The 24,221-nt window shown below is 37.3% G+C and overlaps 1 protein-coding gene across 1 annotated transcript; it reads right to left on the bottom strand.

Moving 5' to 3' along the window:
* On the bottom strand, window positions 1–24,221 carry LOC125233553. The gene is made up of 19 exons (XM_048139611.1): window positions 24,200–24,221; window positions 20,778–20,935; window positions 18,582–18,675; window positions 17,658–17,850; window positions 16,670–16,867; window positions 16,244–16,463; window positions 15,795–16,014; window positions 15,260–15,479; window positions 14,775–15,040; window positions 13,634–13,703; window positions 8,753–8,838; window positions 4,708–4,868; window positions 4,304–4,397; window positions 3,765–3,957; window positions 2,946–3,143; window positions 2,313–2,532; window positions 1,843–2,062; window positions 885–1,104; window positions 1–637 (listed from the first exon to the last, which is right to left on the bottom strand). The coding sequence occupies exons 1-19, from the start codon at window positions 24,204–24,206 to the stop codon at window positions 364–366; spliced, it is 3,312 nt and encodes a 1,103-aa protein (XP_047995568.1). The 5' UTR covers window positions 24,207–24,221; the 3' UTR covers window positions 1–363.

Here is a 24,221-nt window from a genome sequence, read left to right on the forward strand (position 1 = left end):
TCGTTCGCAACCTGTTCATACGGGGCGGCCCTGATACCTGTAAATAAGGTCTGTCGTTAACATTTTCCAGACCATCCCGAAACATACTTGAAAGATGTGTTCTCTTCTACAGTAGTCTAGAAGGTTCCAGTTCCAGATTATCCTCTATTCGTTCATGTATAAAGTACTCACTGTCGATCAACTATCGAATCTGGTGTTTTTGTACGGGTATGTCAGTCTTTTCTATGGGCAGTAAGTACTACAGACTATAAAGTTTCTATCAATATCTTCAAAAACAATTACAGACAGGTTAAACAATTAAATAAAAATATTTATTTGATAAACTTTAAATTTATATTTACAAACAAATGCTTCGCATCCTAATCAATTCGTTTTCTTTTTATTAATAGGCACTTTTCCGAATACTCTTCTAAATAATGATTTCACTACTACTTTAATAACATATAGAGTTATTAAAATGAATGCTAATAGATCTAAATACATCTTCTGGTACCAGGGCAGCATGAGCGCTGGGGAGCGCAGATGCGGCGCGCCGCGCGTGCGCACCACGTGCTCCACCCAGTGCACCAGCTCCGCGCCCGGCGACACCGGCCGGTCATGGTAGATCTGAGAAAGTTCTTTGACTTTCTCGGAATACCTGAAACAAAGAATGAGAAGGTTCAACTACGGTTTATGTCAATAAAAAGAAAACCATCCCAAATTTTCAGTTCTGCAGAAATTTGGCATAAAACAGTTTTCGGCGTAACTGTTTTATGCCAAATTTCTAATTTATAGCACTAACGTTCACGGAGCAAAACTGCGGTCTGACAGACAGACGGACATGTCGAATCTATAAGGGTCCTAGTTGTTTACGGATCTCTTGAAAAGCCACCTGCTTTACTCACTGAGGATTAGTTAGCATTTCTTCTATGGCAGCCTTCACGTCAGCAGCCATTTCGTAAGACAGGTCGACCAACTTCGCATATCCTTTGTTGACAGCTCTCAACGCGTTGATGCGCTGGTCAGCCCCGTATGGCATGACGATCGTGGGGACCCCGAAGAAGACGGTCTCGGTGGTGGACAGCAGGCCGCCGTGGGTGATGAAGAGGCGGATGTTGGGGTGGGCTGAAACGTTATTCCAAATTTAAAAAGTTTCCAACAAGTAAATACTAATATTTGATACCATTCAAGCAATGTAGCCAACAATGACAAGCGTTGACGCTCCGTAACGATCGGAAGGTTTGTATTTGTCGCGCGAGAGAGATTTAATGGTATAACCTAACCACAAAATTAAAATTTTGAAAAAACCCCCGACCGCGACCTAGTGGACCGATTTTCATGAAACATGGCTAAGAACACTCCCGACTAACACAGCTTTCAAATAAAAAAAACTAATTTTCATCCGTTCATCCGTTCGGGAGCTACGATGCCACAGACAGACACACACACAGACAAACAGACAGACAGACAGACAGACAGACAGACAGACACGTCAAACTTATAACACCCCTTCGTTTTTACGTCGGGGGTTAAAAATACGATAAATCTAAAGCACCGTTTCACAGAATTTGAATGTCATTTTTACCCCTCACTATAGCTCGGAAACACATGTTTTATCCTTTAATGCCAGCGGGTAAATTTGCATTTTATCTATACTAGTGGATAAAGTAATTTGGCCTTGAATATTGTCAAATTTTCTGCTTTAAAATTGATAAAAGCGAATGAAGATGTTTTACCACCTGTGGATCAACTACTGGAAGCAGTGATCAATAAACGCATTTTATGCGAACTTTCCTCGCTTACTTTAAAATACGACTTTGCACCCTTGTGTAACAAATAACTATAAAACCTGTAATATCTCACCAAGAATGCTTTGTTGCGGCGCCCAATCCAAAATATGAACATTTTTCGGTAAATTTGGTAATTGTTCTTCGAATTTCCATAGCACGGTTTGCTTCAATCCACCAAATACTTCCAAGAACTCTTTTTTTAATGATTCTGGCCAGTCTTTGCTTTTGGCATTAGTTCCCATACTGAAATATATTACTCCGTGCTTTGCCTCATCCATTATTTTTTGAAGATTCTGTAAGTGTAAGAATGAGGTGTAGGTGCAATCAATCTAGTAACTATAAAATATAAATTAATACCACAGTTTGCGTTAAATTTGTTAGTACCATTTTTGCAGAATTATTTATGATGCAGGACCAATGATAAGACAATCCAAGTTAGAGACCTCGGGCACCGAACGCATTTTTAAGAGAACGCATGGTTTAAGTTATAAGTAATTTGTACTTAACATTTCAGACTATGGCTACTCAAATACTCATACTTACTGCTGGAAGAGGTTTAGTGTTAGGATTGATGTGATATCCTCCAATTTCTCTGACATTCGGCGGTAAACTGATGGGCTGACTCAACGCAGTGTGGGAGTTTGTCAGCATAAAGGTACCGTTGTACACTGCTTCCTCGTATGCAGGCAGCTGCCTACCCCGTTTTTCGTACAAGGGCTTAAAGAATTCATCGTATATTGTGATCGTATTTGGCTGTATGTAACTGAAACCCAGGTTACAGTCCATTATTTTACAGTGACACTTGAAGAGATATTATTTTATTCTATAGTTGCAACATCTACATAATTCAAAAGCTGCGCACGACCATTTAAGTTGATAAGCATATTAGGTTCAGTTTCACATAATCAACTTTTAGTCCACACACGAAGTAGCAAATAACATGGTAGGTACTTGCGAAATATTATTTTTATGTAGATGGGGCATTTGTTTTTTCAAAGTTGTCCACCCCACTTTTTTTTGGATTTGGAATTTCGTATGCGATTTCCACTCAGAATCGAAAGATCTCGCGATTTTGAGTATGAATCCTGTAAAAAATACCCATGTTACAAAAAAGTGGGGTACTCTGGACAGCTTTGAAAAAAATACACCTGTGTTTTAACTATTTCTACAACTTACAAATATTTTGCAGCCGTAAACGCAACCATGGTGAACAGATTGACAAATCGCTCAAAGAAGGAGAACGGTGGAATTGTGGAAGCGAGGATATTAGGGTTGAACGAGGGGTTCGAAGGCTCGTGCACCAGCTGCAGCACTATCCAATGAGCTTCCATAGACGACGACCAGATCAGTGGGCAGTTATATAGAGGCGCTATCCTGTAATGTGAGTACACAATCATTATTAGAATAACGCCATCTCCAGTCTGTTTGCCGCAACAGCATATTTTCAGTGGTGCCGTAAAGTAGCGATCATTGTTTAGGCGGTCGTATTTTAATGTATGGGATTAAATTGTCTTATGTACCATTTGTCTGTGTTAGTAAAGTTACTGTTCGAATCGTAATTGATTTTTATATCCGACTATGAGAAATTTTACTGTTACGGTTTTAACACTCATGAGATATGTGCTATCTTTCATAACGGCGGCTGATCGTAAGATCCAGCAAATTGTTAAATCCCCAAACATAAATTGTAAAACATGGTTTCCTGGGGCGACGGAGCCCCGCGAAAGCTATTGGTATTGAAGCTATGTCCATCTCTAGGCAGTTTACCTTACTTGTTGCTTTAAACTCTTTGAAGCACAGATCAGAGTATATCGTCCTCGGAAGACATAGGTACCTAGTGCGATAAAGGACGTAGTTTATGGAAAAGAATCCCATCCACAAAAATCTGTCAGTATAATTTGAATTTCCTGTCAAAAGTTCAATAACAATTTTAGGAGATGGATCCTTTTCGCTAAGTCCTAGGTAAGTGTTCTTTTTCTACGAAGGTACTCTTACCCGGCAAAAACATCGGTGAAAAGCCACTCTGCTATGACAACATCAAACACCTGCGTAGTGTCACTGAGGAATTTCGCGAGATTTTCGTTCAAGAGCACGGTCTTTGTCATCTCAACAAACTTGGGTACCATGGATAATACATCCGATGATGTTTCCTTGTTCAATATTGCCTTTAAATCTAACATGGTAGTAGCTGAAAAATGGCAATTTAAAACATAACATGTAGGTAAATCTAATAAATAATACGTATAACGGTGCAGCTTAGCTTTGTGTCCTGACCTTTATGGTCCTGAATTCAAATCATATGTGCTCTTAAAAAGATATATGAAGAAGTATAACTATATTTAACAATGATAGGAGTACACAATCAAAATATATTTATTAATATTATGGTTGATTGGTAGAGAATGCTTTCTGGCATTAACTCCGCCATTTGTTTTTTTTTTCCTTTCTTTTAGTGTTATTAACTTTCGTTAGACGTTTAAATGTTGAAAAAGAACAAGAAAAAATATTGTATGTGTGTGAAAATAGAAACTTACTTTGTTTTTGAAAAGACTCTATACTTTTGCTAAGATCAACTTCATGATACTTATCCGTTGTTTTGTGCGTTGGGAACGGGGTTGCGTAGGTAACCTGGAAGTTAAAATTAAAATAATAAAACATCACTACTACTAGGTACATACGTATATTATTTGCGGCGTTTGGGGTTGAATTGAATCCCTCGGTCCGTAGAGACCTGAGTCGCCTCTATGAGAAGCTATCTAAGCACCTTATATGTACTTACCTAGATGCTTCTGGTGACCAGAGGGCTGGCCGGATCAGCATTGCTATGGCAGTGCGGCCAGCCTTCAGGGCAACTTAGCTAACGACGAGGACTTAGATCAAAATTTTATAAGTTTTTAATGTGTTTAATTATGTTATCTGTTTTACATTATTTATCTACCTCATGTCCAGCTTCCAGCAGGTGTTTGACGTAGCCGGTGCCAAGTATGTTGTGGCTTTTTACAGGTAGCGGGAAAACCACTAGAATCTTGTAGCCGCCACATAGGTGTAATAAAGCTACCAGCAATAGAGAAGATAGAAATAGTTTTGCCATGGTCGTAACTGAAAAAAAAAACAATACTGATGCATTGCAGTGTGAATGATAGGTATTAAAGAATCATCGCCATATTTAGTACAGTTAGATTTAATCTCATTAACGGATCTAACGCGACTAAACGAGTATATACCTACTTGCTTAGTACCTACACACAAATATAGATTAGGTAAGGACTAAGGATGTAAAGATATTAGTAACTCGCGTGTATGAACTCGCCAAAACCAAGTGTAAACAAAAATGATCGCGCGCACACAGAAAAACGAGTGAACACGCGCGTAAAATAGTATTTTATGCAACAGGCGTTTAAAGGAGGTCAAAAAAGACGAGTGGCGTTGGTAACAAGTTGAGGCGAAGCCGACAATTGTTATTAAGACGCCATGAGTATTTTTTGACTCAGTTAAACACCGTTGCATACAATAGATCTTTTTCTACGACCATGCACTTAGTTTTTAATAGTTTTCTTGAATAACTTTCGTGAAATTCACTGTTTCTTATATTTTGACGCAAAGGTTTGCACTGTCAGCTCAGCTGCCCAAAGCCTTCCCGCGCTACGCGCAATCTTTATAACAATGCGTTGCCATGGTTACAGAGCCAAACAATGCGTTTTCAGTTTTTTCGATACTGCGCGCATGCGCGGAAAGCTGGCGGACGCTTGCTTTGGGGAATAGACTTTTATGTAGGGTTTTAAAGATCTATGCACGACCCTGTAAATGACGAATAACAGGTCGGGAGTAGAAAAAATACGCTAAGTTACCCTGATCGTCCACGCAAAAATTAAACTATGTAGCTATGTAGGCTTCTTAATTAAAATATACTTAATACGTCATACTTAACCTACTGAAATAAAAAAAAATCATTGAAAAAGTCGGCGTTATCATTTGGTAGAATGTTAACAGTTAGGAGCATTAAATTATAATGTTTACAATAATTTGTATGGAAATTGTTTTTCGCTGCTAATTCATACTTATATAATTATGAAAAAATTCTGGTGCAAAGGCTGGCCATAGCGATTCAACGGGGTAATGCAACGAGAGTTATGGGCACTTTTGCACCGGAAGCGGTGCGTATTGACTGATTACTTTTTGTAATTATTTCTAGTTAAGGTGGAAAAAATAAAAAAGTCAAGAGAATTAACATAAGTTTAGTTTAGTTTAGTTTATTTCTCTCATTTATACAAATTTCACACAATTAGAATTTACATTTCAGCTTATTTTACTATTCGTATAGCGATCGTTACAAAATAAATAATAAAATTAAATTTAAAATTACAAATAAAAATGGAAACAAGCAGTGCGAACAAAAAAAATATTAAAATGTCATATTGGTCCGACACAAACACCAGGGAGGAGAAAATTACAATTCGCATCCAGAGTGCGCTGCGATGCAGTGCAGCCCTCCATAAAGTGTTGGTGTCCAGGGCGGTTACCATGACGTACTAAAGACGTTCAGTTTAGGTTGAGAGAAAAGGACACAGCTATAGCAGTTACATAGCTCCGTCCCTCTCTCTCAACCTAAACTGAACGGCTTTAGCACGTCATGGTAACCCCCCAGGCTTCTCAGTAGAAATACTAAGCTGAGAATATATAACACCGTAATTCGACCAATCCTAATGTATGGCTGTGAGGCCTGGACACTAACACAAAAAGAGGAAAGTCAGCTCCTTGTAGCGGAAAGAAAGATATACCGGAAAATCCTGGGACCTGCCAAGAGAGATGACGGCACGTGGAGGATAAGGAGGAATGCCGAAATAGAGGAGTTGGTGGGCGAAGCGAACATCATCGGCGTAACCAAATCCCACAGACTTCGCTGCTTCGGTCACCTACTAAGAATGGGAGAGGATCGGGCTGCCAAGAGGGCGTATCTGGGAAGACCAACTGGTGGCCGCCCGGCGGATCGGCCCAGATACCGCTGGGGAGACAGCGTGATGGCGGATCTGTGTCAGCTACAAGCCGATAATTGGCAGGAAGCTGCGCAGGATCGGGATAAGGGGCGTGCTCTCGTTTTGGAGGCCAAGATCCTCTTTGGATGACAGTGCCATACTAGTTAGTTAGTTTAGTTCATATTGGTAAAAATAAAAATAAATACAGGTTTAGTACTACATAGTACAAATCAAAAATAACCAATGTCAATAATACAATATAGAATAATGAATAATGAGAAATAATAAAAAATAAATTACGGAAATGTAATTGTAGTACTATAATTAGTACATATCAATGCCAATATTAAAATTATAATAGGAAATAATTAATGTCTAAGAAAAATCGTCCATAATTTATTTTATTATTATTATTAAGTATTTAGGTATAATACCTAAAAGCATAATATGTATTAATAAAAGCTTACCTCGTGTAATGCTAACTAAACAGAATCGTTTGATTGCATCCTATAGTTATAAAAAAACTAATAAAACAAGTTATCCATAGCTACAAAAATATATTTAAACTATAGTTTCACTACTAAATCGTTTCTAATCAGTCCTTTTCTTTATATTCAGTTACCAGCATAGTCGCTATACGTGAAAATGGCCGTTCGTGAGTTTTCATTTCAAGCATGTGACAGTCCGTTTTCACATTATCCGATCCGATATGAGATGTCGGAAGCGGAAGGATTTCAATGGAAAAAATCCAAGATGGCGCCTGTAATGTATGGGGTATCGTTCCTTCATCCGCTATCGGATCGGATGAAAACGCACTTGCGTTCGGTGGTTTCGCTATTTAGATTTCACTGAGTTCTGATGATTGATTCTATGAGGAATTAAAAGAACTTCTCAATTATAATATAATAAGCATTACTACTTATTACTGGCTTCATGCGAAGTGCATGGGGGAGGCAAGTATAGCCTTAGCGCATCTGGTGGTCAAAATATGAACTAACGGTGGAAAGCGTGTTTGACATTTCATAAAAGTTGTATGGCTGGAAAGAAAACTTCACTATACGATTACTCTTTAAATATTCATTTGATTTGCATGTAAGAATCATTGTAATCTGTATACTTAAATTGCTTAATATAATTAATTAGATTAGATATTTATCAATACAGCTATAGCTTGGCAAAAACATAAATTTTGTAATTGTTTTATTATTTCCAGACCGCCGTTCTTGCCCTTTTCCGTCTAAGGTAAATAAATGATATTTCTTTGGTAATCCTAACTTTTGATAAAATTGTTCTCTTTTCTTTCCTTTGATAAAAGCATTATTTGATCTGTGATAAAAGTAATCGTTGATTTGATTACCCTACCCCAAACTAAACAAGTTGTGATTACAAGCAAAAATTTGCAATATTATGTCGTTTGCCACATGCTTGCTTGGTAAGCGACAAAGATATCTGACTATTCTTCTATACCTGTTTATTAATTTGTATAAGCATTTAACATTTAAATACCTAGTGCAACAATGTTTTCTAGAACAGATCCAGTGTTGGAATACATCCTTGGCAAGTTTTTCAAGTCATCATGGGTTAATAATTTAAATGACACGCTGAAGTCAGTTTTTTTCAAGTAAGTATTAAAGATTATTTGCACCGGGTGTTTGTAGAGCTGAAATTTCAGATAGGTTATTCTTCAATTCCGGCGTAGTCTGATACCCACGTGATAATTTATTGATACTCATTGTTAGTCAGCATTTTCTTTTAGATGATAGATGTTGGATTGTTGGGTTTCCCGTAATTTGGTATTTTGGTCAAAGTCGTATTCTGGTATCCCATTATCGTGAGGAATCATGGGAACTCCTCAAATCGGAACGGCATTCTTATAGTGACTTTCGTATTGTCATCAAATAATCAGGAATTTACATTAAAAACATTGGCATTTGATGAAGTGGAACTACTGAAGGTGATGAGATCAGCTTCTTATCCTGCTTTACTCTATAGAGTTAGAAAGGGGTATACTCATCAGCTGGCGCTGCTCAGAGGCGACCTGATGCTGGCGCAGGCCGCTGCTCACGGGGCCTACCACGCCGTAGTCGCCGCCGCTGCTAAGGGCAAGGTACTACATACACACTACTACATATAGCGCATTAGGAACGGCTTGATAGTAGCCCCGGAAGGTTCTTCGAACATTTTAAAATACGCGTTCGAATTTCAAAATCTCGATCGAACGCTGAAGACGGTCGTTCGTGCAGCGTCGTCACTTGTTTTCTTCCGATGTGCGCGCGTGTTTTGTTTCGAATTCAGAGTCAAACTGTATCATGCTCTTAGTTTTATAAGTCGATGTTTAGAACGCACCAAGATATCACGTAACCGACGCGTCCCATCTGTCAACGACACGAACTTGTAACCGTCTCGATAATACACTATGTGATCTTAAATAATTGTTTTATTAAACTAAACAATACATGGCGCAGTCGAATACATCAACGATGTCGATGTTTAACTTGCCAGAAAAATTAAACATATCAGGTAACCTGTCTGAGAATTGGAAAACCTTTGAACAAAATTTGGTTATATATTTAGTAGCGTCCGGTTTGGATAAAAGTGAAGATGCAAGAAAAGTGGCAATTCTACTAAATATCATTGGAGAAGATGGTGTAAAGATCTTTAATAATTTCGGGCTGACGGAGGACCAGAAGGGCAAATATGAAGATATCTTTAAAAAATTCCGAGACTACTGCGAGCCTAAGAAAAATGTTTTACACTCAAGGTTTCTATTTTACAATAGGAAGCAAGAGGAGAACGAACCCTTCGACCAATTTCTCACTGACATAAAGAAATTGGTTAAGAGTTGTAAATTTCAAGCCGAAGATGAGGCTGTTCGAGATAGACTGGTATTGGGCACAAATGACTTAAATACACAGAAGAAAATTGTAATAGAAGGAGATGCTGATTTAGATACCGTTATCACGAAGTTACGACTTGCTGAGTTGGGGCGTCAGCAGGCTGCAGAAGTACAAGGAAAGGTCAAGGTTGACAAGGTTGACAGAAAATTCAATAGTAAACCAATGCCTAATAATATGGTCCTGAAATGTAAATGGTGTGGAGAACAACATGAAAGAAAACTTGAAGTGTGTCCGGCTCGAGGCAAGTTATGTACCAAATGCAATCGGTACAATCACTTTGCAACAGTATGCCGCAGCAGATATGTAAAAGTTATTGCGGACAATAATTTAAAAAATCAAGAAGACAGTGATAGTGAATTTTACTGTGGAGGTGTTCAGAAGGTACGTTCTAAAGAATGGAGACAAACATTATTACTACAAGACACCACAAGTGTCAAGTTCAAGCTAGACACTGGTTCCGATGTTGACTTGATTCCATACAGTGTTTATCAAACACTTAAACAAAGAAAAAAGCTGCAGTTGGATTCTCCTAAATGTAATCTTTATGCTTTCAACAATACAGGAATAAAGGTATATGGCTCTGTATTGTTGGAAGTGAAATTAGTAAATAAATGCTATTTTATAGATTTCATTGTCACGGAGTCACAGTTTGAACCAACCCTTGGCAGAGATTCTTGTACAATGCTAGGTTTGGTTGAAAGAAAATATATCAATAAAATTGACTCATTGGAAAATGACATTGTTACAGGTGATCCACGAAAAAACGAATTAATGGAAAAATATCATGATGTTTTTACTGGGACAGGGAGATTTCCAGTTGAATGCCAAATACTACTGAAAGAAGGATCTGTACCAATTTCAAAACCACCTCATCGTGTTCCTCTAAAATTAAAAGAAAAGCTTAAATCAAAACTTGAACGGTTGTGCCAAAAAGGTGTGATTTCAAAGATGGACGAAGCCACAGAATGGATAAACAGAATTGTTATAGTGGAAAAAGATGAAAATGCCATCCGTGTGTGTTTAGATCCAAGGGATTTAAATAAGTGTATTCTCAAGAAATATTACGAAATTCCAACTATTAATGATTTAAAGTCTAAAATATCTGGAGCAAAATATTTCTCGGTCCTAGACCTGAAAGAGTCTTTTTGGCAAATTGGTCTTTCTGAGTCTAGTAAAAAGCTTTGTACATTTTCAACTGTTTTTGGTACATATAATTTTAATGTTTTACCTTTTGGATTAGATATTTCAGCTGAAATTTTTCAAGAAAACTGTGAAAATTGTTTCAAAAATATTGACAATACATTTATTTATATTGATGATTTTTTAATATATGGCAAAACAAAAGAGGAACATGATGTGGCTTTACAAAAAGTCTTACTAAGGGCAAAAGAATTAAATATTAAATTTAATCTTAAAAAATTTCAGTATCTCCCTGAAATAGTAAAGTATTTTGGTCATGAGATAATTAATGGTTGTTTGATGCCTGATAAAAATAAGGTTAAAGCTATTATGGATTATGACTCACCCTCTGATAAACAAAGCTTACAAAGGTTTTTGGGCATGATAAATTATATGAGAGATTATATTCCAAGATTGTCGGAATTAACAAGTCCATTAAGAGATCTTTTAAAAAAAGATGTAATGTTTCAGTGGGGAGAGAGTCATGAAAAATGCATTGAACAAATAAAAAATATTCTTGTTAGTCCACCCGTTTTAAGAAACTTTGATCCCAAGCAGCCATTGACTATCCAGACAGACAGCTCAAAAAATGCTATTGGTTGTGTTTTAATGCAATTTAAACAACCAGTTGCATTTGCATCTAAAAGTTTAAGTAAGACTGAATGTGAGTATGGTCAAATAGACAAAGAATTTTTAGCCATTCTATATGCCTGTAAAAAATTTCATTATTATATATATGGCAGACATACTGTAGTCCAAACTGATCACCTACCATTAGTTGCATTAATGAAAAAAGAACTGCATTCTATTGCATCTCAAAGATTACGGAAAATTAGATTAAAACTAAATATATATGATATTGATGTTCAGTATGTTAAGGGTTCACAGATGTTGATTGCAGATGCCATAAGTAGAGCATCATCAAAAGCTGATGCCAGCACTCTTGAACAATCACTGGACCATGTTGTTCATACAGTAAATGTAGGTGACAAATTTTTGACAGAGATCATAGAAGCCACATGTAAAGATGCAGTACTATCTCAATTGATTGACTATTATAATAATGGTTGGCCTACAAACATTGATAAAGTCACAGACCTTGTCAAACCTTATTGGAAAATTAAAAATAACATTGCAGTTGAAAATAATATGGTATATTTAGATCATAAGATTATAGTTCCCTCATCTCTTATTAAAACTGTTATGGAAAGAGTACACTCTTCACATTTTGGTATTACTAAAACCATAGGTAGAGCCAAGTCACTTTTCTTTTGGCTAAACATGAAAAATGATATTATTGATACTATAAGTAAATGTCGCTTATGTGAGAAATATAGTGCTAAGAAAGTAAAGGAAACATTATTATTAGATGAAACCACACCATCACTTCCATATAATAAAGTGGGATGTGACTTTCTAAGTTATGGGAATGAAAACTATCTAGTAGTAGCTGACTATTACACTAAGTGGTTTGATCTAATAAAAGTTAATTCAATGACTGCTGCATCAGTTATAAACATTTTAAAAGTCTTATTTGCTACTCATGGTATACCGAGCATTCTCAGAGCTGACAACATGCCATTCAACTCTATTGAATTTAAAAACTTTGCAAAACTGTATAAATTTTCTGTTGTTACATCTAGCCCTCTGTATCCTAAGTCGAATGGTTTTGTTGAGAAATATGTTGGTATAGCCAAAACTATGTTAAAAAAATGTAAAGATGAGAATTTAGATATACACCTTGTTATTTTAGAATATAGGAATAGCCCAGTTATAGGTTCACCATATTCTCCCTCTCAATTGTTATTTAGTCGTTTTACTAAGTCTACACTGCCAATACACGACAAATTGCTTGCACCAAAAGTTGTCACTGATTTTCATAAATATCAAGAAAAAAGAAACATTATAAATAAAACCAATTATGATAAAACTGCTAGACATTATAATTATACTCTAGAAAAAGGGCAAGATGTTGTGTATCGCAGGGAGAATGTATGGTTGCCAGCAAAAATAGTGGGCCTTCACAGTTCGCCCAGGTCATATTTTATTCAGGATGAAAAGGGTACTATTCTAAGAAGAAACTCTTCGCAGTTGAAGCCATCAGCAACTTCCGACATCCCATCAGATGTTTCTGATGTGGTGCCAAGACGATCTGTTGTTATACCTATAGAGAATGGGAACTCAGGGTTGCCTGTGGATTCAGAAAACATTATAGAACCTGGACCTACTTGTGAAGGAAGACCTAAACGTGTTGTTAACCCTCCAGCTTATCTTAAAGACTATGAAACAGATTTACCATAAAGGGGGAAGATGTATCATGCTCTTAGTTTTATAAGTCGATGTTTAGAACGCACCAAGATATCACGTAACCGACGCGTCCCATCTGTCAACGACACGAACTTGTAACCGTCTCGATAATACACTATGTGATCTTAAATAATTGTTTTATTAAACTAAACAATACACAAACCTAACAACTTTTGTATATGATTGCTAAGCAAATTACCCGACTAGCTTAAACCAGGACCTGAACCCAGACCTGGTACCGGATCCTGATACGCACAACTTACCTGCTTTACTTTCAACTTTTAATTAATTTTACAGCGCATTAGCTCAACTGTAGTGCTATAAAATCATATTCAATTATAGGATAAATACCTAAATAAAATCTCGATATTTGTTTACTACACATGAAACTTAGGATTTTCTACCAATCAAACAATTGATTCACAGCCTCGCCGAAAGAAGCCGTTTTATTTTTATTTTTAGCTACGCTAGCTTTTTGTTTAGCTATGTACCTATGGCGTTGGCTTACCAGAAGATTATCAGGTACACCTCAGACAAAAATATCTTTGCATTTCGCACACAATTTGGTAAATGGTTTACTTAATTTTATTCACACAACACTGATTTATCTCACACCGTGTCTGGCTGACACGCAGCTTATAGAGATACTAGAGTTTGAAGGCCGACATCCTTTATTTGGCAGTTACAGTTACGTAAGAATAATAACATCAAATCGCTCACGAGAAACCTCTGACACGTGTACATCGTACAAATAAAGAGGTGTCGCTTTGCATCAAATTAGGTATTTATAAGTAGTTCCGAATTAAAAAAAAATATTTCGGACCAATTACAAATCCATAGAACTTGTTAGTATAGACTTACCCCCTTATTCATAAACGTTCACTAAAGTTATCAAGCCGATAAAGTTCATTTGTCCCTTTCTATCACACCAATACGTCGGAAAGGGACAAACGAATTTTATCGGCTTGATAGGTAACTTTAGTGTACGTTTATGAATAAAGGGGTTAACTAATATCTAAGTTGTTAGACTTAATATCTAGGTTATAGGTATTTTTGATATAAGTATTTGTAGTTATACGATAGTACTAACTTAGGTACAAGTTATGTAATGTTAATATTGTTTTCATACATTTCTAGTGGTGTCTCAAAAGCTACACATTCTCGTAGAAGACATTTTTAGACTATCCAGAATATTCGGAAGTATCCAAGTTCCGCTCCATGTTTGATAATATCCCTTATCAATATCATCCAAGAACACTCGGATTTTATAGAATATTTTGGAATCTTATGGATCGTTAGCAACCTCATACGGACGGACCCTCATACCTGTAATTAATGTCTGTCGTTAAAATTGTCCAGACCATCCCGAAACATTCTCGAAGGATGTGATCTCTTCTACAAATGTCTAGAAGGTTCCAGATTATTCTTTACTCGTTCATGTATGTACTTACACTGTCGATCAACTATCGAATCTGGTGTTTTTGTACGGGTATGTCAGTCTTTTGTATGGGCAGTACTAAAACCCAGACTATACATCTTCACACATTAAATAATAAACAAGTAAACAATTTAATAAAAATGTTTATTTGATAAACCTTAAATCTATATTTACAAACAAATGATTCGGATTTCGCATCCTAATCAATTCGTTTTCTTTTTATTAATAGGCACTTTTCCGAATACTTTTCTAAATAATAATTTCAGTACTACTTTAATAACATATAGAGTTACTAAAATGATTGCTAATAGATCTAAATACATCTTCTGGTACCAGGGCAACATGAGCGCGGGGGAGCGCAGATGCGGCGCTCCGCGCGTGCGCACCACGTGCTCCACCCAGTGCACCAGCTCCGCGCCCGGCGCCACCGGCCGGTCGTGATAGATCTGAGAAAGTTCTTTGGCTTTCTTTGAGTACCTGAAACAAATAATGAGAAGGCTCAACTACGTTATGAGTAAAAATAAAATCATCCCCAATTTTCACTTTTGCATGAAACATTTTTCGGCGTAACTGTTTTATTGCAAAATTTCTGATTGATAGCACTGACCACGGTGCAAAACTGCGGTTTGACGAATGGCAAATCTACAAGGGATCTTAATTGACTACGGAGCTCTTCAAAAGCCTTGCTTTATTCACTTAGGATTATTTATCATTTCTTCTATGGCAGCCTTCATGTCAGCAGCCATTTCGTAGGACAGGTCGACCAACTTCGCGTAGCCTTTCTTTACAGCTCTCATCGCGTTGAGGCGCTGGTCAGCCCCGTAGGGCATGACGATCGTGGGGACTCCGAAGAAGACGGTCTCAGTGGTGGACAACAGGCCGCCGTGAGTGATGAAAAGGCGGATGTTAGGGTGAGCTGAAACGTTATTCGCAATTTTAAAAGTTTGCAACAGCTACAAGTACCTAATTGATACCAGACTGAGTAGCTAATGTGATAATCGACAGCTCTCTGTCGCGCTAATATGGAAGACAATAAGCTTAGGAGCGAATCAATTGGCACCCAGATCAAGGTAAGATTGTGTAAGAAGCACGCCATCTACGCAGAACCCATTTGCGGAGAGAGATTTAATGAGAAATTAAGTTTCTCTAATTCCATAGTAAAATAAGTAACTTTAAGAAACCCTTTTACATAATCTGAATGTCAATGTTATTAAAACAAGTAATATCTCACCAAGAATGCTTTGTTGTGGCGCCCAATTCAAAATATGAACATTTTTAGGTAAATTTGGTAATTGTTCTTCAAATTTCCATAGCACAGTTTGCTTCAATCCACCAAACAATTCCAAGAAATCTTTTTTCGATGATTCTGGCCAGTCTTTGCTCTTGGCATTAGTTCCCATACTGAAGTATATTACTCCGTGTTTTGCCTCGTCCATTATCTTTTGAAGATTCTGTAAGTTTAAAGTTCAGGTTTAGGTAAGTACTGTACATTTAATCAAGTCTTTACTTATAAGTACATCACACTTTTGCAGACTAATGGTGTTGGACTAATGAATAAATGAATCCAAGTTAGTGACTTCGAGCACCGAACGGAACTTGGTCCGGAGAAAAATCCGGTTTAATCTGGTCACACAAAAGCATATGCCTTAAGTCAAAAAGTGACAACTAGACGTTACTTACTGCTGGAAGGGGTTTGGTATTAGGATTGATGTGATATCCTCCAATTTCTCTGACATTCGGCGGTACACTGATGGGCTGGCTCAACGCAGTGTGGGAGTTTGTGAGCATAAAGGTGCCGTTATACAATACTTCCTCGTATGGAGGCAGCTGCCTACCCCGTTTTTCGTACAGAGGTGTGAAGAATTCTTCGTATAATTCTTTCTCTTTACCCTCTATGTATCTGAAATAGCAGGTTATAGTTTATTTTACAGTGACGCCTTAAAGACGAAATTCATAATCTCAAGACCTGCATGTCTTACTTAATGCACCCTCTACGAGAATAATTTGTTTTAAGTAGAAAAAGTCTGTACGGAAAGACAACAGTCGTTAACAGTAAACTTATACTATACATATAATTGAATACCTTTAAATATTTCTAGAACTTACAAATATTTTGCAGCCTTAAACCCAAACACGGTCAGTAGATTGACAAGTCGTTCGGAGAAGGAGAAAGGTGGAATTGAGGAAGCCATAATGTTCGGGTTGAACGCGGGGTTAGGAATCTCGTGCACCAGCTGCAGCACTATCCAGTGAGGCTCCATGGAAGATGACCAGATCAGTGGACAGTTAAATAGAGGCGCTATCCTGTAAGTACACAATCATTATTAGACATTTCGTTTGAATATGACTTGGATGTGACAATTAACGCCATCTCGAATCTATCTCCCGCAACTGCACATTTTCAGTGGCGCCATTAAGCGGGAATCGTATTTTGAGTTTTTAGAATTCGTTACTCGATAGCGTAACGGAAAATAATTTTCATGGATAAATGTCCAAAAAATTCCCAGTGTATCCCAAACCAAACATTCGCAAATATCATTTCCCAAACAAACGTTTGGCAAACAACTTTAAATCGATATATTTATCATTTAGTAAAATTATTTTTTTGCAAGGATTGTTTACCAAATAATTATATTTTCAAGTTTCATTTCACCAAGGACATATTTTTGGAATAGGTATAGAACGCTATTAAAAACGTTTGCTAAATAAACTTTTCACTAAGTGAAATTTGATCACCCAATTGGCCAAACCTAGGCCACTCTACAACCATGTCAAAATGACAAGCAGGAAGAGATTTCTTACAATCTTATTTATAACGTGACTATGACATAGTTCTACAGTGGCCTCCAATTGTGTGGGTTCCAATTATTTGACTGTACATATCTATCTCTATCGCTCTTGCGTATTGGCCTGGCCAGGCCCCGTAGCCGAATTGCATTTCTGCGACACGAAACGAAAACGAAACGCCGCGAAAGGTAGTCTGGCTCTGTCGCGCCAATACGCAAGAGCGATAGAGATAGATATCTACGAGAGTTTCGTTTCGTGAGCGTTTGTGCATTCGGCTACGCACACGCAGTACCGATACCAGTCTTACCCAGCAAAGACATCGCTGAAAAGCCACTCCACAATGACAGCATCAAACTCCTGTGTAGTGTCGCTCAGGAAATCCACGAGGTCTTTCGTATCAAACAAGGTCCTAACCATTTTAGTGAACTGAGGTACTACGGATAAAACATCCATATTCGCTTCCTTGTTGAGGATGGACTTCAAATTCATTATTTTACTAGCTGCAATGAAAATTTAAAATTTATATAAAATTATAAATTATAAACCTTGTAGCAAACAACGGTACAGTCAAGTGTAAAATATGGGTGTACCTACACATCTTACTTAAAGATATGTCCCATAGCATCTTAGTCCGGTGTAATAAGAGCGTTGTACCTACCATATTAAATTTATGAGATGATTTTTTCGATACATATTTTTGCACTTGACTGTACAGGTTGGCGTAAATAGTTATTTGTTTTACAAGGGGCGAGTGGCAAAGTAACAGGTAACCGCACGTGCCAATATTGATACCCGAGCAAGCGAAAGATTCCAATATTGAACCGCGAGCGTAGCGAGAGGTTCAACAAGTGGAATGTTGAGCGTTGGGAGGGTTTCAAGGCACGAAGGTTAAACAAACTTTGCCGTCCCAGTGAAACACACCAACACGAACAAAATAGGTACTGACTATAAAACATCAAACTAAATCAAATTCATCAATTTATTCAATATGTATGATTCAAAATCATCATTTATAAGTAAAATCTACCAGCCCGCTGAAGACATCAAATTAAAATTTGTATGAAAATGCCAAGTCAACACGAGGAAAATAAGTAGTAACTAATAACTATACATACTGTTTAATAAACATTTAGGTATGATTCAAAATCTTCATTTCAAGGTTTATATTACTTAGCAGGCAGCTAATGCTCTCTGACTATAAAAAAGTGATTCGACGATCATAGAAAGTTACCTTCTTTTTCCATAATCTCGTTATTTTGGCTAAGGTCCACTTCATGATACTTATCCGTAGTTTTGTGCGTTGGGAACGGGGTAGCGTAGGTAACCTGGAAGATTAACCCTTAATAAGCATTACAGGAATTATGCAAAATTACTTATACAAAAAAAACTATGAAATAGGGATCAAAATCTGGTGGGAAATATATTAACAACAGCCGTAGCGTAGTCATTTGTTCCTTTTGGCCTATGACACATGATCACAGTTTGTGTCGGTGAATGTGAAAAGGCATATGGAATTAAAATTATAAATCATAAGTATAAGGCACTAGTCCCACCGCGAGCTAGTAAGCTATGAGCTAGTAAGCTATATCGGTTTTAAAAACGAACAAAGAATAAGCAGTCTCGTGCAAATAAAAGAGACACGGCGATATTAAATAGCTCACCGCTGGGCGAGTAGCTAATGTAACTATAAAACATCACCGTGTCTCTTTTATTTACACGGGAGTGATTCTTTTTTGTTCGTTTTTGTAGTCGATAGCTCATAGTTTACTATAGCTTGCGGTGGGACCAGTGCCTAATACGGTTAAATTTTTTGAATACATATCACCAAACGTTCAGTGAAATTTTAACTCACATTGATAAACCTTAAGAAGTTTTATAGATAATTATGAAAAATAAATTAAAACTTTATAATTTTAATGGCTTCTTGTACCCCAAGACTTTTATTTTTAAATTAAATAACTCTCAATGTCAGTGATATTGGAAATAAGTTTATAACATAACTTCATAAATGGAGAAATATGATTCGAGCCCTACACCCCAGCAGAGGGTAACAGGATGTACCTAATGAAGAAGAAGAAGATAACTTCATTCATACATTAACGGCCGCGTTCTTAGAGATTTTATAGAATATAGTTTTAGGGCTGACAACACCCAAATGCGCAAAATTGATGTTAAGGTGACGGACCCAATCATGGACAGTTTAAGAAAAAAATTCGCCTGTTTTTGATATTTCACTGATAAAAATTCTACCGCCAAGCGTGTTAAATCTTGAATGTCCTATCCTTCTTCTACATTTCAAGCGTATTGCAGAATATATACTCCTATTGGTTTCTTCATAGTTAACAAATTAAAACTAGGTGTTTTTTCTCCAATTATGGACGGCAGTTCTCCATTAATGGATCCCCCATTATGGACAGTGAAATAAGTTTAAAATTTTACTTTTAAAGCCAACTGATACGCAATTAGTCAATTTTATACACCATAAATACAATTAGTTTGGGTTATTTTAACATAGGATTGTTTCTTGTAAATTTTGGTTTTGTAAATTGTTCCTTGTCCATCATAGGAGGTAGGCAGTTTTTCGGGTCCAGTAATGGACACTCGCAAAATAACGTCATTTCTTTATATCTTTGGAGCAACAAACTATTATGTTTTATACCTTATCTCATGCTTAATGCAGTAAATAAAACGCATTCAAGATTACACCGTGCGTTATTTTTTTATTATTTTATACGTAAACTCATCTCTCTTAGCAACATTACTAAGAATTCGTCTTGATATTTTTTTCAGTAAACTGGTGAATTTTATCTTGTCTCCAAATCCTTCAGAAATAACCGAATTAATTGAAACTTCAAAATGAAACAGCTCTACAACTCTAGTTTATGGTACATAGCCGTCAGGTTTTAGAAACTTATTTTAGATACTTATTTTTAAGGATTTGTGTTTTTTTGTCCATAATGGCATCACCGTCCATTATGGGGTATTTTACCTTACTTGCGCAGTTTTTTAAGACAAACTATTAGTTTTAGTAAGGCAAGTAAATTATATATTAATTATATTTCAACGAACATAGCCGTACTCGATACACGATTTAATGAAATCGGCTTGATAGAAAAAAATTACAAAGATTGGTATTGAGTTCGTCATTAAACGGTTCTCGTTCAATTATTCACTTAGTTGTCTTTAATTAATATTACAATAACAAAAATATACATATCTAAAACACTAACGAAACATATTTCTATTTTATTTTAATATTTTTCCGTACTTTTCGTACCTAGCCGCCCTCTTTTAGTGACATCGCGCTCTCACTCACTCCCATACGAATAGACGGTGTAAGCTAGCGTCAAGGCCATTGGGTGTTGTCATTGTCTTAACTGTAACTGTCGCACAAAATGCTATAGCAGTATATTATGATTGCATTTACCTCATGTCCAGCTTCCAACAGGTGTCTTACATAGCCGGACCCAAGTATGCCATGGCTTCTTCCAGCAAACGGGAAGACAACCAAAATCTTGTACCCGCCACATAGGTGTAATAAAGCTACTAGCAATAGAGAAGATAATATTTTCGTCATGATGTTAACTGAAAACAATTAATAAGCTGTTTTAATAAGCGTTCCAATACCTTGTACCTGGGCCACAGACCAACCCCTATAGACATCCATTACAAGACGACTCGCGGTCGCCAGCCTTCCTAGTATTTGCACTGATATAAGCGCGGGCGCTCGCCGTGCCCGATCAGTAGCGGCCAAGTAACAGACCCGAAAGCAGCGCGTGTTTTTCGCAGTAAAAAAATTGAAAAAGGGTATTTTGATGTCTTAAAGATGTCCACCTGTAGTGTGAAATGGTGTGGAAAGGTAACAAGAAGCTCAAATTTAAAAACAGACGTCATTACATTCCACATAAAAGTCATATTTATAATTTATTCAGAGCCGGCATAGGTCAACTTACATTGGCCACTTACGCGTCAGTAACTTTGAGTAATTATGTTAACTAGAGAGGGCACGTCAACTTGATTTTGTGTAACAACACTTAGAGCCGATCGGCACAACCGCGCTTAGTCTGTGCCGAACGGCTGTGGTAGATTGACGTATCGCAATGAAAAATATTTCGTCTAAATAATGCCGTCATGTGTAGTGAGGTACTGTACAAACTGCTCAGGAAAATCTAACAAAAGCCAAGGAGTGACTTTTCATACGTAGGTTTACTGCATTTTTGTTTAAACACGCTTACTTTTTTAAAAATGTATCAATATAAACTCATGCCGAAGCGCCATGTTGCGGCGGCCATGTTTCGTTGAATCGCTAATTGAGAGTCATAAATTAAAAAAATGACCATGTAAACCCATGTCACTTCTATACTACGACTTCTAATCTATGCACTCTATGCAGAGCTCATCATCGCGACCGAAAGGTCGTAAGCGCCGAGTTAAATCGTAGCGCTTGCGACGTTACGGAAGCAGGCCATTGGTTCACACCCCGCCCCCTCACCCCGCCTTCAGCTTACAGGCTGTGACACGTTCGTTGTTTGCTATAGCTCCTCTATACGAAGTAATAATTACTCAATGGTCAGTAAAGGGACAGTCCCTTTCATCTGGCGCGACTGCCCGCCGTCCTTGAAACGGCCAATCACAGCGCGCTTAACACATTCCCCGCCCGCTCCTCGCACCCCTGGCACTGGTGACTCGTATCGCGAACAAAATATACAAGACTGCTACTCTATAGGAGGTTCTCTGTGACCTGGGCGAACGAGATCCCTTCGGAGTTCTATTTTATTAAATCTTGTTTTTAACCCCCGACGCAAAAACGACCCCTTCGTTTTGTCTGTCTGCCTGTCTGTCTGTCTGTCTGTCTGTCTGTCTGTCTGTTTGTCTGTCTGTCTGTCTGTCTGTGTGTGTGTGTCTGTCTGTGGCATCGTAGCTCTCGAACGGATGAACCGATTTTGATTTAGTTTTTTTTGTCTGAAAGCTGAGTTAGTCGGGAGTTTTCTTAGCCATGTTTCATTAAAATCGGTCCACTAGGTCGCGGTCGGGGGTTTTATCAAAATTTTAATTTTGTGGTTAGGTTATCGATGATAAATATAGATACCATACAATGATATACCGTATTTTACATTTAATAACGCTAAAGAAAACCGCATGAAAACTCTAAAATTCGTGTATGAACCCCGAATAACAAATTGCAGAGAAATCGTTAGAGCTGTTACCGAGATCGCCGGTATATGTGAGCGTGCACGGAAAACGTCCACTTTGTCGATTGCTATAAAGTCGCTTTGTCAGTTTATTCATATGAAGATACAGGTAAATCTCGCCTAAATGGTAACCGACAAAGTGGGACGTTTTACTAAACATACTCACATACATAAATAAGTAAATATACAAGAATTGCTCGTTAAAAAGTATTATCTATACAAAATCATACATAGGGACAGACAGACAGACAGCGGGAAGCGTCTGTTTTTATACTAAGTACCTATGTAGGAATATAACATGAATTTTACTGATGACTGTTTAAAATTATGCTTACCTCGTTTTCGGAACCCTAACTTTTATTTATTTAACTAATTAATAACCTATTTAAAAAAATAATCAACTAGTGAAATAACCTTTCCATAGTATACAACATTAATCAGTACTAAACTAAATATAATCGGCCTTTTATTTTATGAAGAAACTAAGGTAGTGGCTCTACGTGAAAACGACCGCACGTGATTTTTTTTATCACAGTGAGTAAGTTCAAATATTCCCATGCATTAAAGTCACAAATAATAATTTAATTTACAGTATATAGGTAGGATTTTTTTTATCGTAAGCGGCGCTGCATTTACCTACCTCGTCGTTATAGGTAATTAAAGTACCTACTTACCAGGGTAGGGATTTGTGATTTCAGAATGGTTTATTTCGCCAGACGAATTTCTGTCGCTGTAGTAGGTAATTAGGAATCTAGTGGTAGCTATTCATTTTTAATTCAAATAAAATCATTTTTAATAGTTATTACCAGAGATATTATTAGGTACTATTAAATGATATACCTACACGAAATCGAGCGGCAAAACTTCAAGAATCATCCAACTATTCGTCAACACGAATCACGTCGTTAATAGTTATTTGTTTTACAAGGGGGCAAAGTTGCTGTTTAACCGCACGTGCCAATATTGGTACCCGAGCAAGCGAAAGATTCCAATATTGAACCGCGAGCGTAGCGAGTGGTTCAAAAAGTGGAATCTTGAGCGTTGCGAGGGTTTCAGGCACGAAGGTTAAACAAGCTTTGCCACCGAGTGAAACAAATAACTATTTAATCTCAGGTAGGTGCATGCATGGGTAGGACACCGGACATGTCTTGAAGATTATACCAAGAGTCGTTTAGATATATAGGTACCAGTGGCGTAGCGTCGATACAACTCGATTCCCAACGGGTTCCCTAAAATTCTGCAGTATCTGTACTTAGAAGTCCATACAAAACAGATCCCAAAAACCCCTCCGGCTTTACCAACAAAAATTTTCACGCGTCGCCACTGATAGGTACTAATGCAGACCACGTGTTATCACGCGAGGAGGACAGGGGGGTTACCATGACGTACTAAAGACGTTCAGTTTAGGTTGAGAGAAAGGGACACAGCTATAGCAGTTACATAGCTCCGTCCCTCTCTCTCAACCTAAACTGAACGGCTTTAGCACGTCATGGTAACCCCCCAGGTTATGTAACTATTACTATTCTTTATTCAGTCCTCACAGACCTTGTAAAAAATAAATTTCAGGTACGACATTTTTCAATATCACCGTAGGTTGATATCAGACGACTCAAGTGAGATATTACGACATACCAAGTCATACTCAACTCATACTTACCGTGCATTTTTTTGCGATCAAA

Source organism: Leguminivora glycinivorella, chromosome 1 (assembly GCF_023078275.1).
Source record: "Leguminivora glycinivorella isolate SPB_JAAS2020 chromosome 1, LegGlyc_1.1, whole genome shotgun sequence".
NCBI classification, from domain to species: Eukaryota; Metazoa; Arthropoda; class Insecta; order Lepidoptera; family Tortricidae; genus Leguminivora; species Leguminivora glycinivorella.